The sequence below is a fragment of the Doryrhamphus excisus genome, linkage group LG13 (assembly GCF_037039965.1).
Source record: "Doryrhamphus excisus strain RoL-2023G ecotype Guam linkage group LG13, RoL_Dexc_Guam_v1.1, whole genome shotgun sequence".
NCBI classification, from domain to species: Eukaryota; Metazoa; Chordata; class Actinopteri; order Syngnathiformes; family Syngnathidae; genus Doryrhamphus; species Doryrhamphus excisus.
The window spans coordinates 19446488-19462435 of NC_136369.1; the positions used below are offsets into that span (position 1 = coordinate 19446488).

Genomic DNA, 15948 nt, shown 5'->3' on the forward strand with positions numbered 1-15948 from the left:
ACTTTTTTCAATACAATATTGAAACTTTGAAAAAATATATATTTTGTTATTATTAAACTGTTCCCACCTTTTTCTAGTTTCTTTTGTTGTTGTTGTTGTTGTTGTCAGTGTATCCCATCCTGTGTACTGTACCTTTAAATGACAGCAGGTCAGCATTATGGTATCTGTTATTAAGCATTTCTGTCCGTACACATTAGCAGAACCCAATTACATTATTTTTGGCATCATAGTATGACTTTTTAATAGGACTTTTGAAACATCTCTTTGTAATAAGACTTTTTTTTAACATTTTGTTCCATCAACGTCACAATTTCATCAATTTTTGAAGCATTATGTTATGTTATGGTATCTGTTATTGAGCATTTCTGTTCACATACATTAGCAGAACCCATTTTGGGGAGTGGCATCCATCTAGAAAATGCATTTTTCGCATCATAAAATCAGTCCACACATTGATCCTTACACCTGTCAGGTCACAGCGGAGCACCAGAGTGCTGCCACATCACATCACAGTCAGGCTGCGTATGAAATAAATTCCATGCACAAAGCAGAGAGTGACGGGTTTTTGGGTGTCATACTAAAATAGACTCTGCGGCCACACAAACACCCTCCCTTCCCCCCCATACGCACACATACACACGCACACATGTCATTCCTTTGAGTGGGATGAGTGATGGCGGCACAAAGATGGCGGCACGCAGGCTGATGATTGGCTTCTTCTCGCCTTTCATGTCCAAGTCTGAGGGACTCTTCAAAACACGTCTGAGCCGACGCTTGTAATCACTCCCAACATTTCATGTGTTGTCTCTGAGCCGTCAAAAGAAAACTACTTCTAGCAGCGCACTCGTGGCTAACGTGTCAAAGGAATACAGGCTTCTCTAATGAGTCAATTACGATATACGCTATATGTGTCAAACTACAAACAAGTGCCTTCTTCCTCTACATGTAATACGGAGCAGTGATTTCAACTGTACGGGAAAAATAACTTACTTATGCTTCTATTTTTGGATTAATAATAATAATAATAATTAGGGCAACACTCAAAAAACTTAATAATCTGAGATGTTGAGATTAAAGTTGTAAATTTATGAGGAAAAACAGCGCTAGATTTACAAAAAAAATTTGTAAATTGATGAAAAAAAAGTCGTAAATGTACGAGAAAAAGCTTGTAATATTACCAGAATCAAGTCGTACAATTACGAGAAAAAATCGTAACTTTAGGTTACAGGCATTGCCTGAGACAGCTATGAAAAAGGGGACTTAGGTGACCTTTGCACTTGGGCATGTGGGTTAAAAACGGCAGATCTGAGAAGGGCTAGCCGTGTTTTTGCTCAAGTGCGGTGTTTTGCTGCCACGTTATAAATAAAAGCTGAAAAAGTTAGCTGAGCTAACTTTTAACCTATGCGCTAGTTTCCCTCTGACACGTACGTATGACACGCAGTAGTACTACTTCATTCTCCTAATATTACCGCTTTTTTACTCGTAAATGTACGACTTTATTCTCGTTAATTTACAGCTTCATTCCCCTAAATGTATGTTTTGTTGTTTTTCGTAAATTTACAAGTTTTCAACTTTTTGTAAATTGATGACTTTATTGTTGTAAATGTACGACTTTATTCCCGTCATATTATGATTTTTTCCATTGAAATTTTAAGACTTTGAATTTAAGACTTTTTTCTGGTGAATTTATGGCTATATTCTCGTTCGTCTTTTTTTTTTATCATACATGTACAACTTTATTCTTGGAAATTTACAACTTTATTCGAAAAAATTACTTACTAAAAAAAAATACTACTTTTTTCTTGTAAATGTAATTTTTCCTCAGTAAATTGACAACTTTTTTTTTTATTTTGAACAGATCAGATTTAAAAAAAAATACTCTTGTTGTAAATTAAAAATAAAAACTTAATTTTTTTAATTTAATTTAATTAAAAAATTACAGATAAAATGTACCATTTTCTTCTTGTAAATTTACTTTTAAATTTACTTTAAATTTACTTTTCTTGTCAGTTAAAATTTCTTTCCAGTAAATTAACTTTTTTCTTCATTTTATATATTGTCATAAATTTAATATTAAAAGGTAAAATGTACTAAAAAATGAACCAAATTTTTCTCATAAATTTAAGATTTTTTTAATTTAATTTTATGACTTCATTCTTGACAATTTACGACTTCAGGAAATCTCAACGTTTTTTAATACTTGTTGTTGTAGAAAAAAAATCCTGATTAGAAAAAAAATTCTAATTACATGAACACTGAAAGCCAAAATAGAAGTTATTAGTTATCAATTTTCAATCAGACAATACATCAAACAGCCCAGTGGGCGTGGCTATTCATTGTGACATTAGATTTGAGTCTGAATTCCGCTTAGTAACAAATACATTTTTAAATTATTTTATTATAATAAATTAATATTTATATTTATATGTTTTATTATATTTTTTTAAAAATATAAACACTTAATAAATAAATAGAATAATTCCATTTGTATGATTATTCAAATAACTATTATTATCTGACCAAACTATTTGCACTATTTCCTGGCGGAAAGCTATCTATTTTTGTGCGTGCCAGTAAACCACAAATAAACAAAAATAAAAGTCGACCAACTTGACAGGTGGGATTTGACTTTAGAGTTTTTGCTGTGTTGTCCTTGGCGCTAAAGCTAGCTATGAAGCAGCCGGGTGAAAGGTCGACTCCAGCCACTTCAACACAGACTATAAATGGAGGTTTCTTACGGACCAAGGGCTTGGATAGGAGACACAGACGTCAACACAACATCAGGGTTCACCTCTTCATCTGAAGGCCCGGGATCCTTGCAGTCCTCCCCTCCAAAGCCGTCGGCCCTTTGGTCTTCATAAAAGCTGGAATGCGCTTCAAAGAATGTTGACTGTCTTCCACTGCTTGAATATAAGAAGCATGTGTCATTCATCATGTGCTGATTTAGCAGATGCTAACATTAAGAAGGATACAGGAATACCCGCTCTCTTCTTAAAAGTATGCAAATCCACTTGACTTGCTTTTTTTGTTGTTATTTTATCCAAGACATATCTTTATATCTTTGTCCAGATGTTTTGCAATTAAGTTAATTGTTTTTTTATTATTGCTGTATAGCTTTTAACTGCTCTTTTGCACACCTTTCAATTTCTATTATATTTTATTGCTGACAATAGCTAGTTCTATATTTTTAGAGTCATTGCACCCCCTACAGGTGATAAATGAAGCAAATAAACTCAAAGTGCAGTTGCACCGCCTCACCACAAGTTGGCGATAAAGGCCTCTACGCTCCTCTGATGCGCTCCATTTCACTGCCATGTCAATTCGGACAAACAGAAGAAGAAGAAGGCCGCTGGCACTGTCTGGGCAAAATCTAAACAATGGGCAAAAAGCACAAGAAACACAAGTCGGAAAAACACACTTTTGAAGGTATTTACATCTTTGTAATCAGATGCTTATTTATTTGTCACCGATTTCTTGTGTATTTAAATATTCGGTGACCGTGAGGAACAATGGCACTGCCGTTCTTTCTACTGATACTTAGCTGCAATGCTAACAACATGGCAACTCACCCCTGTATGAACGTCATTCTATTATGCGCAATTCGATTATGTGTGCAAATAGTGCACATTTATATTAAAACGTAAGCAATACATGTCTCAGTTTTCATCTTTGGTGACTATTTGTGATTGTTGTAGCTGTCATTTCCCCGTTGTTAGCCGTTAGCGTTAGCATGGGTCAGTGTGGGGTTAGCTGTGTTCGGTGCATAGCAAGTTCAGTTGGCATAACTACTGGCGCTGTCGTCGCTAGGCAACCAGCTACTTATCTACAGTTATCGGCTCGTTATAGCGTCGTAATTATTTACATGCTAGTAAGTACATGTCACGCCGTAGTTGGAAGTAGATACATTTGTTAGCTAGTTGGGATTCTGATGGACTTAGTCGTTAGTTCTCCTTGACTAACATGAAAAGATACTTAAATACGGACACAGAAACAAGTAATAACGTTAAAAATTGTTATTGTTTAGCACAACATCGGTATGGTGATACTTCCTGCCATCATACACGTCATCAAGTGCCCGGATGTTCGACTTGATTAGCTGATACTTACCATTTTAAGGCGGTAGTTGGTGTGTATAAAGTAGTTACAGTACATGGGGATGTTTTTAACCGTTATTGAGCTTACTATGCTTACAGTTGTTAGCATGTGTGTTTTTATTCAATTAATAAAATAAACCATGCAGCTGTTAATGTGATGGTTTCTTGCAGAATATGGAGAGCGACCCCTCAAGCTGGTGCTGAAAGTATCCGGCAACGAGGTGACCACCGGGAGCTCCAGCTTGGACACTTTTTACGACGAGCAGTCCACAGATTACGACAAGCCCAAAGACAAGAAGAAGAAAAAGAAGAAGGACAAGGAGAGGAACTGCGGAACACCCGACAGCGACAAAGGAAAGAAAAGGGTACTGACTCGAGGAATGTCATTATTGGCGTCGAGAGCATCTGTATTGATTGACACTTTTGCTACGACAGGTGATTAAAAAGAGAAAAGGTCAAGATGCAGATGGAGATGACGATCGGGAAAGCTGCAGAACCCCCATCCGGTCAGAGCTGGATAAACTGGAAGGTAGTCTTTAAAAAAAAAAAGTATATTTTGTGTCATAACTTCACAAAAACAACTATTTTGCTTTTATGCTCTAATAATCAGCAGAGAAAGAGCAAAGTCCATTGCAGGAAGCACTCAATCAGCTCATCAGGCAGCTCCAAAGGTGCAGCAGCATTCATTGTTGATATACTTCTCGTGTTGACGCTGCTCACAGTGCACCATAACTAATAGCACGGTGTTTTGTTTTGTTTAATCGACAGGAAAGACCCCAGCGCGTTTTTCACATTTCCAGTGACGGACCTGATTGCCCCAGGCTACTCTTCTATTATTAAGTACCCCATGGACTTCAGCACCATGAAAGACAAAGTCAAGAAAGACTGCTACGTGTCTTTGGATGAGCTCAAGGTGTGTTTTAGTGTGCAAAACTTGTGTTGAAAACATCCAAAACCGTAACTTGAATGAAGATTAAGAAAGGTGTAATGCTTTGTAGATATTGGTATTTCACACGAGTGTAAACAGAAGTTAACAAATGTAAACCATAAAAAATATTTATTTTTAGATATTTTCTTAAATATCTACTATGAGGATGTACGGTGCACATCAAACCCGTTCAATACGTTTTTATTGTACAGCTTTATTATTACGTACACCCCAATTACTGTATTTTATGGACTATAAGTCGCTCCGGAGTATAAGTCGCACAAGGCCTAAAAAATGCATAATTAGGTAGAAAAAAACATACATGAGTCGCACTGGAGTATAAGTCGCATTTTTTTGCGGGTAACTTATTTGGAGTATAAGTCACAGGAACAGCCAACCTATGAAAAAAGTGCGACTTATAGTAATAAACCGTATTTTCTGGACTATAAGTCGCACAAGGCCTAAAAAACGCATAATTAGGTAGAAAAAAAACATACATAAGTCGCACTGGAGTATAAGTTGCACAGGGCCAAAAATGCATAATTATGTAGAAAAAAAACATACATAAGTCGCACTGGCGTACAAGTCGCACAAGGCCAAAAATGCATAATTAGGTAGAAAAAAACATACATAAGTCGCACTGGAGTACAAGTCGCACAAGGCCAAAAATGCATAATTAGGTAGAAAAAAACATACATAAGTCACACTGGAGTATAAGTGGCATTTTTTGCGGGTAATTTATTTGAACTACTTGACCAAAACAGACATTACGTCCTCTTGGAAGGCAAGTTCTAACAATAAAAGAATAGCGAACACAAGTCTAAACAGAAGTTAACAAATGTAAACCATAAAAAAAAGATGTTCTGCATGCGTTTTCATTGTTATACAAGCGTAAAAAAAAGAAGCCAATGTGAATATTTTGATGAAATTACTGAATGGTAGACACTCGTTTGAGGCGTTTGAGGGTCACTGTGCTTGTGTGCTGTAAGTCATGTGGGACGTGTGTTTGTCGCAGGCGGATTTCAGGACGATGTGCGAGAACGCCATGACGTACAACAAACCCGAGACCATCTACCACAAGGCGGCGCGCAAGATGCTACACTCTGGCATGAAGATCCTGAGCCAGGTACGGAAGTACACAAAAACATATTCACAAATAGCATAATATGCTTTTTCTCACCTGTAAATGTTGTTACAATGTTGTATTCTCGTGGCCTCACAGCTAGGAGACCCGAGTTCAATTCCACCCTCTGTGTGGAGTTTGCGTGTTCTCCCCGTGGGTTTCCTCCCACATTCCAAAAACATGCTAGGTTAATTAGCGACTCCAAATTGTCCATAGGTATGAATGTGAGTGTGAATGGTTGTTTGGCTATATGTGCCCTGTGATTGGCTGGCCACCAGTCCAGGGTGTACCCCGCCTCTCGCCCGAAGACATCTGGGATAGGCTCCAGCACCCCTCGTGAGGATAAGCGGTAGAAAATGAATGAATGAATGAACTTTCTCATGCAGTCCAAATTATTATTAAAGTTTAAAAAAAATTAATCAATGTATTTTTGAATGTAGACTCCAAATTGTCCATAGGTATGAATGTGAGTGTGAATGGTTGGCTCCAGCACCCCCCCGCGACCCTTGTGAGAATAAGCGGTAGAAAATCAATCAATGAATGAATGAAGTTTTTCATGCACTCCAAATTATTATTAAAGTTTTAAAAAAATGTAATCAATGTATTTTTGAATGTAGACTCCAAATTGTCCATAGGTATGAATGTGAGTGTGAATGGTTGGCTGCAGCGCCCCCCCCCCTCTCTCTCGTGAGGATAAGAGGTAGAAAATGAATGAATTCAATTTGGACTTCCTGCACTCAGTAACCACGGATCTACGTATCTGGAAGTCCTTGGGAGCGCTTGGGAGTGTGACCAATCACAGCGGAGTGGGCGTACCTATAGGAGGTCCGGTAAATCAAAACAGACCACAGGAAATACAGCAGAAACTGGAAGATCTAGAAAGCTTTCAGAGCAATACAGAGCACCACATATGAGCATCATAAGCCCACTATTTTTCCCCATCTTGTGCGTTTGCTGGTATTCACCACACGAGGGCAGCAGAACTCTAATAAAAATGTGTATTCATTATCATTACCCCTATTTTCTCTCCATCCGTCCCTCCAGGAGAGGCTGCAGAGCTTGAAGCAAAGTATCCAGTTCGTGTCTGGTCTGGATCCGTCTGACAAGGACGCCAAGTGTGAGGAACAAGGCTCTGCCTGCCTGCGGGTCAAAAGAGAGGTCCACTCCTCCGGCACGGACGGCAGCGAGCGCTCGCAGACGCCCGGCACGCCGAGGTCAATATCATCACATTTCTCCACCCCCACCCCACCGCTCATATTTAATCTTTTGCCGTTTAAAAGACTGTGAAATCCACCTAAGATCTTGTTTTTGGAGGAAGACTGTCTGTCAAGGAAGAATGTCTTAGAGCGCGTCCGGTCTTGTTTTATGACGTCTTTGCGTGCGTCTTTGTGACGACTCAAAGTTGAGGTCAAGTCATTTTATGTAATATATTTTATATAATTCATTCATTCATTTTCTACCGCTTATCCTCACAAGGGTCGCGTGGGGGGTGCTGGAGCCTATCTCAGCTGTCTTCGGACAAGAGGCGGGGTACACCCTGGACTGGTGGCCAGCCAATCACAGGGCACATATAGACAAACAACCATTCACACTCACATTCATACCTATGGACAATTTGGAGTCGCCAATTATTTAATATTACTCAATTAACTAAATAAAAATAAATTAATACAATAAATAAGCCCATAAATAAATTAATATTAAGTAATATAAAATTAATATTAATTAATATAAATCAATATAAAATTAATATTAATTAAAATAAATTAATAAATAATTTTAAATAATTTTATTTAATATTTCATGATAATACATTCATTCATTTTCTACCACTTTTCCTCATGAGGGTCACGGGGGTGCTGGAGCCTATCCCAGCTGTCTTTGGGCAGGAGGCGGGGTACACCCTGGACTGGTGGCCAGCCAATCACAGGGCACATATAGACAAACAACCATTCACACTCACATTCATACCTATGGACAATTTGGAGTCGCCAATTATTGAATATTAATCAATTAAATAAATTATATATAAATTAAAATAAATTAATAATAAGTAAATAAGCCCATAAATAAATTAATATTGATGAATATAAAATTTATATTAATTAATATAAATTTATATTAATTAATATAAAATTTATAATTAATATAAAATTTATAATTAATATAAAATTTATATTAATTAAAATAATTTTATTTAATATTTCATGATAATAGTTTTTCAATAATGTTAGATTGAAGGGATTAGAGGAGCAGAATAATCCTGCTGCCCACAGACAACGTTTGCCATTCCACATCCTGAAGTCCTTGAAAGGGCCGATGATGGCGGCAGATGAGCCGCACAATGGAGGACGGCACAGGAAACGTCTGTAGCGCCTTCTTTTCAACCACGCGCTTTCCTTCCGCCTCTATAGACACGACAAGGACTCCAAGGACGACGGGGTCATGAGGGAGCTGGAGGAAATCCGCAAGGTCATCGAGGAGTCTGGGGGCAAACTTTCCAACCGAGTGCTGCAGTGCGACGTGAGCACATATCAAACACACACACACACACACACACACACACACACACACACTTGAGGACCACCCATCTTTAACAACCTTTAGATGCTTTGTCCATCTTCCAGGAAGTAGGGTTCAGTCGGACATGATGGTGCCACTCCCACTCGCGTTATCCCCCGGCCTACAAAACAATAGTCCGCCTCTTGTTTTTCCCAGGTGGAGTTCTCCCGGCAGAGGTCCGACGGCTCCACCACTTTGGCTTTCCTCAACCCTGCAGATCCATCAGCGGGAGGTAAGCCAACAAAGGCATAGCAGCGCAACTCCACTTCACTTGGAGCACATTCTTAAATATCCACTATAAGGACGTACGGTGCACAGCAAACCCGTTCAATACGTTTTTATTGTACAGCTTCATTATTACATACACCCCAATTACCGTATTTTATGGACTATAGTCACTCCGGAGTATAAGTTGCACAACGCCTAAAATGCATAATTAGGTAGGAAAAAAACATACATAAGTCGCACTGGAGTATAAGTCGCATTTTTTGTGGGTAACTTATTTGCAGTATAAGTCGCAGGAACAGCCAACCTATGAAAAAAGTGCGACTTATAGTCCGGAAAATACGGTATATATACCGTACTTTCTGGGCTATAAGTTGCTCCGGAGTATAAGTCGCACAAGGCCTAAAAAATCCATAATTAGGTAGAAAAAAAACATACATAAGTCGCACTGGAGTATAAGTCGCACAAGGCCAAAAATGCATAATTAGGTAGAAAAAAACATACATAAGTCGCACTGGAGTATAAGTCGCACAAGGCCAAAAATGCATAATTACGTAGAAAAAAACATACATAAGTCGCTTCGGAGTATAAATCACATCAGGCCAAAAATGCATAATTAGGTAGGAAAAAAATATACATAAGTCGCTTCGGAGTATAAATCCCATCAGGCCAAAAATGCATAATTAGGTAGGAAAAAAATATACATAAGTCGCAATGGAGTATAAGTTGCACAAGGCCAAAAATGCATAATTAGGTAGGAAAAAAAACATACATAAGTCGCTTCGGCGTATAAGTCGCACAAGGACTAAAAAATGCATAATTAGGTAGGAAAAAAACATACATAAGTCGCAATGGAGTATAAGTCGCACAAGGCCAAAAATGCATAATTAGGTAGAAAAAAACATACATAAGTCGCACTGGAGTATAAGTCGCACAAGGCCAAAAATGCATAATTACGTAGAAAAAAACATACATAAGTCGCTTCGGAGTATAAATCACATCAGGCCAAAAATGCATAATTAGGTAGGAAAAAAATATACATAAGTCGCTTCGGAGTATAAATCCCATCAGGCCAAAAATGCATAATTAGGTAGGAAAAAAATATACATAAGTCGCAATGGAGTATAAGTTGCACAAGGCCAAAAATGCATAATTAGGTAGGAAAAAAAACATACATAAGTCGCTTCGGCGTATAAGTCGCACAAGGACTAAAAAATGCATAATTAGGTAGGAAAAAAACATACATAAGTCGCAATGGAGTATAAGTTGCACAAGGCCAAAAATGCATAATTAGGTAGGAAAAAACATACATAAGTCGCACTGGAGTATAAGTCGCACAAGGCCAAAAATGCATAATTAGGTAGGAAAAAAACATACATAAGTCGCTTTGGAGTATAAGTCGCACAAGGCCTAAAAAATGCATAATTAGGTAGAAAAAACATACATAAGTCACACTGGAGTATAAGTGGCATTTTTTGCGGGTAATTTATTTTAACTACTTGACCAAAACAGACATTACGTCCTCTTGGAAGGCAAGTTGGTCCATCCTGCTGCTCAGTGTTCAGCCAACGTTTTTGTTTTTGTTTGTTTTTTTTTCACGGTGATGTCACGTCACGTTGCATCCTGGGTAATTTGAGTGTGAGTAGTAAGCTGATGATAAATACTCAACATTTCTGGCCAATGCAGTACGCATCCGGGAACTGCCAGTGTAGACACACTGCATACTCAGAGTTAGTAGGCGGATTCGAACACAGCCATGGTAAAGTGGCACATTGGGGGTGCGGACTAGTCTGTGAGGACCTGGTAGCTCTTTAACGAGCTTGTCAACCCATCGGAAACCTCAGAAGGTCATTAGGTGTCGTCTTCGGGGGGGAAAAAAAGGCTAAACTCATCACACAGCAACTTAACACTCCAAAAGGGTAGCTAAGAAATATACAACACAAGTACTAATATGAGTTTGCCCGACAGAGGCTGGCTACTGCCCCGTCAAGCTGGGCATGATGTCCACGCGCCTGCAGAGCGGCGTGAACTGCCTTCAAGGATTCCGCGAGGACAAGAGGAACCGGATCACTCCAGGTAACTCAAAGGGGACCTCGACCAAGACCCGCCCACCCATCCACCCCGCCTGGAGCTAACACGGTAAACCGCTCCCCGTCCCCCAGTGTCCTACACCTCCTACGGCCCCTTCACCTCCTACGCGCCCGCCTACGACTCCAGCTTCTCCAACGTCAGCAAGGACGACTCGGACCTCATCTACAGCTTCTTCGGAGACGAGTCTAGTCTGCAGGGCTCAGACAGGTATGCGGGACGCAAGCGGTCACACGTCACCACCGCCGCATTCCTCAAAAGGACACGCATGCTTTGCCGATCATCAGCAGCTTGTCCGACTTCCTGGCCAAATCGGACGAGTACGTGTACAAGATGGCCGACAACCTCCTGGACGCCATGACCAGCGGCGAGCACTCCAAGACGCTGAAGGCGGCGGAGATCGTAAGCGCTACACAACGGCCGGCGTCACGGCAGGAACAGGAAGTGAATGTTTGCTCCTTGGTGTGTGTCCAGCAGGTGGAGCAGCAGCCGAGCAGAGACGACGGCGAGGTGAGTGGAAATAAAAACATCTGGGGGGCTTATACCACCACCGCGCCGCCCCCTCCCAGGCGCGCACCTGCTCACCGCGTATCACATTCCAGCGGAAAATGTCAGCGTTGTGCGGTGAAGTGGAAAAAGGGGAAGAAGAAGAAGAAAAAAACAGCATGTGATGTTTGGACACACGTGTTCTCTCAGCTGCGTCAACATGGCCGCCGCTAGGAAGACAGCGGCGGTTTTTGCTGTTATTCCACACACACACACAAAGTCCTGTTTGCTGTTGTTGGCCTCCCTCCAGTTATCCCTCATCCCCTTTCATTAAAGCCTTTGACTCCTCCAACCCCGTCCACATTTTTCCTCTCCACTGACTGCGTCCTACCTTCTCCTTTCTTTTAGGCCGCCAAACCTGACGCTTCCTGCAACACGGAATCTCCACTTCCCGCTGACGAGGATCTCCCTAGAGGTAAAAAAAAAAAAAAAAAAATTTAGAACCCTCATCACGTACAATCAGCACCTCAAAAGCTCCCTGTGTGTTTACGTGTGTGTCGTACAGACATCCAACAGAAACTGGACCAGACCACCAGGCTCCTGCGAGACCTGCAGGAAGCGCAGAGGGAGCGCCTGAGCGCCAAGCAGCCGCCCAACATGATCTGCTTGCTGGCGCCCACCACTAAAGAGCTGGAGTTGGGTACGTCTGGCAACAGAAACACGCATCAGTTGGATGACAGGATGTCAGTTTTTTTTTTTTTTTAAACTGTCCACCAGATGGTGCTATTTTTTGCCCATTCAAAGCATGCAGAAATCTGTGTTTTTTCGGAAAGACTTAAAAAAAAAAAAATTTCAACCCCTTTTCGGAACTTTTTCACCAGCTGAGAAAGTGACGGGAAATCTGACGGAGCTGACGGGCCAAGTGGCGCCGTGCGACATCAGCAGCGTCTGGGCCATCAGGAGGGCCATGGGCGTCGCTCCCGACGCTCTCATCGACCTCACGACAGGTACGCGCGTCGTTAAACGTCCGCAACACAACATCGGCTCGTAGCTCGCCGCTTCTTTTTTTTCTTCCCCCAGTCCCTCAGATGACGGAACCGATGGACACCACGGAGGCTGTGCCCGCCGTCGCTGCCGTCTAATAACCCGAGAGCAGGTGCCACATATCACATCGACGAGAAGTCACATGACACCTAGCTAACATGAAACGTTAGCATAGCCGTGTGAGCTACTCACATTTTAACAGCAGCATCGTGCTGGCTTAGCCTGTTCGCCGAACACCAAAATGTCTGAGATCTTGGCATCAGTTTGAGACGTGTAGTGAAGCCTGTTTTGTTTTTTGTTCCAAAATCGGTTCTAGTGAGACATTTAAAAAAAAATTTGCAGAATAGGTGACCTTACAGATGTTAAAACATACAAAACGTACAAAAAGTCATTTTTATTCAGTTGTGACATTTCATTCAATAAAACTTTTTTTTTTATTAAATCACCATTTTGAATAATTTATTATTCCGTTCCGCGACTCAACAGTTCACACACAAAAAGGCCCGAATATGCGTCAGGTGTTAAGACGAAAGCAGCACAATTGGTGGTCAAGTAAGGCCAATGAAGAGGCATGAAGATCCAGGATTCAGCTTTCCTGCGCTGAGAACCTGGACACACAAACCCAACATAGACTACAAGTAGGCTCGCCGCACACATGAAACCGCCGTGTTAGATGGGAATCGAACTGAAGTCCAAAACGTGTTGCTTTTGCTTATTACACAGTAACAAAGCAGAGTGTCCAACTTGCCGAAGAAACATCTACAAAAACAACATACACGTTCCTCTCATGCTCATCTAAGTGTAATCCAAAGTACAAAAGTTCCTCTAGACACCCCCACTAATGGCTGACAGCAGCGCCCCTGCAGGTTTGCAGCTGTACTGCAGCCATGTTCGGAGAAGTAAACAGTGTGTCCTTGTCCTTGGGGAAAGTTCCTTTGACTCGTCGGTGGCTCAGCTCAGGCCCATGCCTTGCTGCTTGCTCATGTCCGTGCACACAAAGAAGGTCTTCAGCTCGCCTTTTCCCTTCACGTTGATGAAGCCGCGACATTCGCACGAGTAGCCCAGCTTGTGCAGCACGTCTGACGTTTCTTCCGTCACCTGACACACACACACAATTCAATGTCATAACAAAATAACATTTTGTACAGCGGTAGAGCTCCCCACATCTCTACTTAGCTATTTTACATATAATTCATTATATCTTGTTAAAATATATTATTCGTGTTAATAAAATAACCTTTAAAAAATGATACAATAATCAAACAATACTTCCAAACTACTGAATGTATTTAAAAAAATATATATTATATATTATATTATATAAAAATGACATTTTTAACTGAAAACCTTAACACAAATAATATCTCCCAAACAGTGGATGCCCCACCACACATAATACAGCCACCAAAAACTATACATTTTTAATGTCAAATATCTCAACACAAAAAAATATACCAAAATACCAACTAAAAGAGACAAAAATGACGTTTTTAACAATTGAAGCCCTACCACAAATAGCTCTAAAAAATGTTTTTCAAAGCAGATGCCTTAACACAAATTATTACTAAATACAGGCAAAAGCTTTTTGATGCCATACCACAAATGATGAAATACTAACTCCAAACTATATCATTTTAACAGTGGAAATTTAACTCCAGAATTTATCTTGTATAAAAATGCCGTTTTTAACTGTAAAAACCTTTACACAAATAATATCTCCCAAACAGCGGATGCACCACCACACATAATACAGCCACCAAAAACTATACATTTTTAATGGCAAATATCTCAACACAAGCTTTTTGATGCCATACCACAAATGATGAAATACTAACTCCAAACTATATCATTTTAACAGTTCAAATATACCTCCAAAATATGTCTTATATAAAAATGACGTTTTTAACCATTGAAGCCCTACCACAAATAATAGCTCTAAAACATTTGTTTTTAAAAGCAGATGCCTTAACACAAATATTACTAAATACAGCCAAAAGCTTTTTGATGCCATACCACAAATGATGAAATACTAACTCCAAACTATATCATTTTAACAGTGGAAATATACCTCCAGAATATATCTTATATTAAAATGACGTTTTTAACTGAAAACCTTAACACAAATAATATCTCCCAAAGAGTGGATGCCCTACCACACATAATACAGCCGCCAAAAACTACACATTCTAATGGCAAATATCTCAACACAAAAAATATACCAAAATACCAACTAAAAGAGACAAAAAATGAAGTTTTTAACAATTGAAGCCCTACCACAAATAATAGCTCTGAAAAATGTGTTTTTAAAATGATGAAATACTAACTCCAAACTATATCATTTTTACAGTGGAAATATACCTCCAAAATATATCTTATATAAAAATAACGTTTTTACCATTGAAGCCCTACCACAAATAATAGCTCTGAAAAAATGTTTTTAAAAGCAGATACCTTAATACAAATAATTACTAAATACAGCCAAAAGCTTTTTGATGCCATACCACAATTGATGAAATACTAACTCCAAACTATATCATGGTGGAAACAGTGGAAATATACCTCCAGAATATATCTTTTAAGAGGTTATTGCTGGTAAGGCATCAACTACATATAAAATTTTACTTTTTTTTTGCTGTATTGTCTGCTTATTGCATTTTTAGTGGTAAGGCATTAAAAATGTTGCCTCCTTGCTTGTGTTAAGGCATTAACTGTTCAAAATATTAGTTTTATTCGTGTTAAGGCATTAATTGTACTAAATCGTATTGGAGTAAAAAGGTATTATATATATTTTCTTTGTTTTCCACAAGGAAACAGCAGGTTTTTTCCATATTGTTTCTCTGTGGCGCGGTATGAAATGATCCGTGAACCGGCGTCTGATTGGGGAGGGCGCTCATTCAGCGTGAGTCATACATATGTTAGCCAAAAGGAAAAGAAGCAGCAACCTTGCAGCGAATCAACTCAGGAGGAAGACGTACAGTAAAGAAGACAAATGTTAGGTTGCTACGGCAACGCTTCCAAAGCACCCCTGCTCCAACATGAAGAGGTAATAATAAAAAGTAAGCGTACTTGGATCTTTCCCAGCTCCCCTGTGCTCTCCATCCTGCTGGCCACGTTGACGGTGTTGCCCCAGATGTCGTACTGAGGCTTCCTGGCGCCGATCACGCCGGCGATCACGGGGCCGTGATTAATTCCTGCACAGGAACGCACATTTTGGGATGTTACATTTTAATCAAAAATTTTTTTTTACTTTAATAATAATTTGGAGTGCATGAGAAAGTTCATTCGTTTATTCACTTTCTACCGCTTATAAAAAAATATTGAAAATATTTAATGTAATATTTTTTTAAATAAAATATTTTAAAAATACAATAGAGTGAGAAGACAAAAATCGGAAATAT

General features: G+C 39.6%; 2 protein-coding genes across 9 annotated transcripts in view; one reads left to right on the forward strand and one right to left on the reverse strand.

The window, feature by feature from the left end:
• Positions 1–3308: 3308 nt before the first annotated feature.
• On the forward strand, positions 3309–12997 carry brd7 (bromodomain containing 7). 6 transcript variants are annotated; one of them, XM_078795536.1, is made up of 17 exons: positions 3309–3426; positions 4266–4459; positions 4530–4623; positions 4708–4765; positions 4863–5007; positions 6038–6148; positions 7190–7359; positions 8560–8668; positions 8864–8939; positions 10901–11008; positions 11095–11230; positions 11308–11422; positions 11495–11530; positions 11915–11981; positions 12072–12206; positions 12388–12513; positions 12587–12997. In XM_078795536.1, exons 1-17 carry the CDS (start codon positions 3378–3380, stop codon positions 12646–12648), a joined length of 1791 nt encoding a protein of 596 aa, XP_078651662.1. In that variant the 5' UTR covers positions 3309–3377; the 3' UTR covers positions 12649–12997. The 6 variants fall into 6 exon arrangements, with proteins under 6 accessions (XP_078651662.1, XP_078651663.1, XP_057945222.2 ...); XM_078795537.1 differs by having other exon boundaries at positions 11311–11422; XM_058089239.2 differs by having other exon boundaries at positions 4705–4765; positions 12587–12996.
• Positions 12925–15948, reverse strand: part of adcy7 (adenylate cyclase 7) — a 65597-nt gene continuing 62573 nt past the window's right edge. For all 3 annotated transcript variants that reach the window (XM_078795534.1, XM_078795532.1, XM_078795533.1), the window contains 2 exons: positions 15617–15741; positions 12925–13648 (listed from right to left, as the gene is read on the reverse strand). In XM_078795534.1, coding sequence (XP_078651660.1) covers positions 13502–13648; positions 15617–15741 — 272 coding nt within the window. In that variant the 3' untranslated portion in view covers positions 12925–13501. The remainder of the gene's footprint in view (positions 13649–15616; positions 15742–15948) is intronic.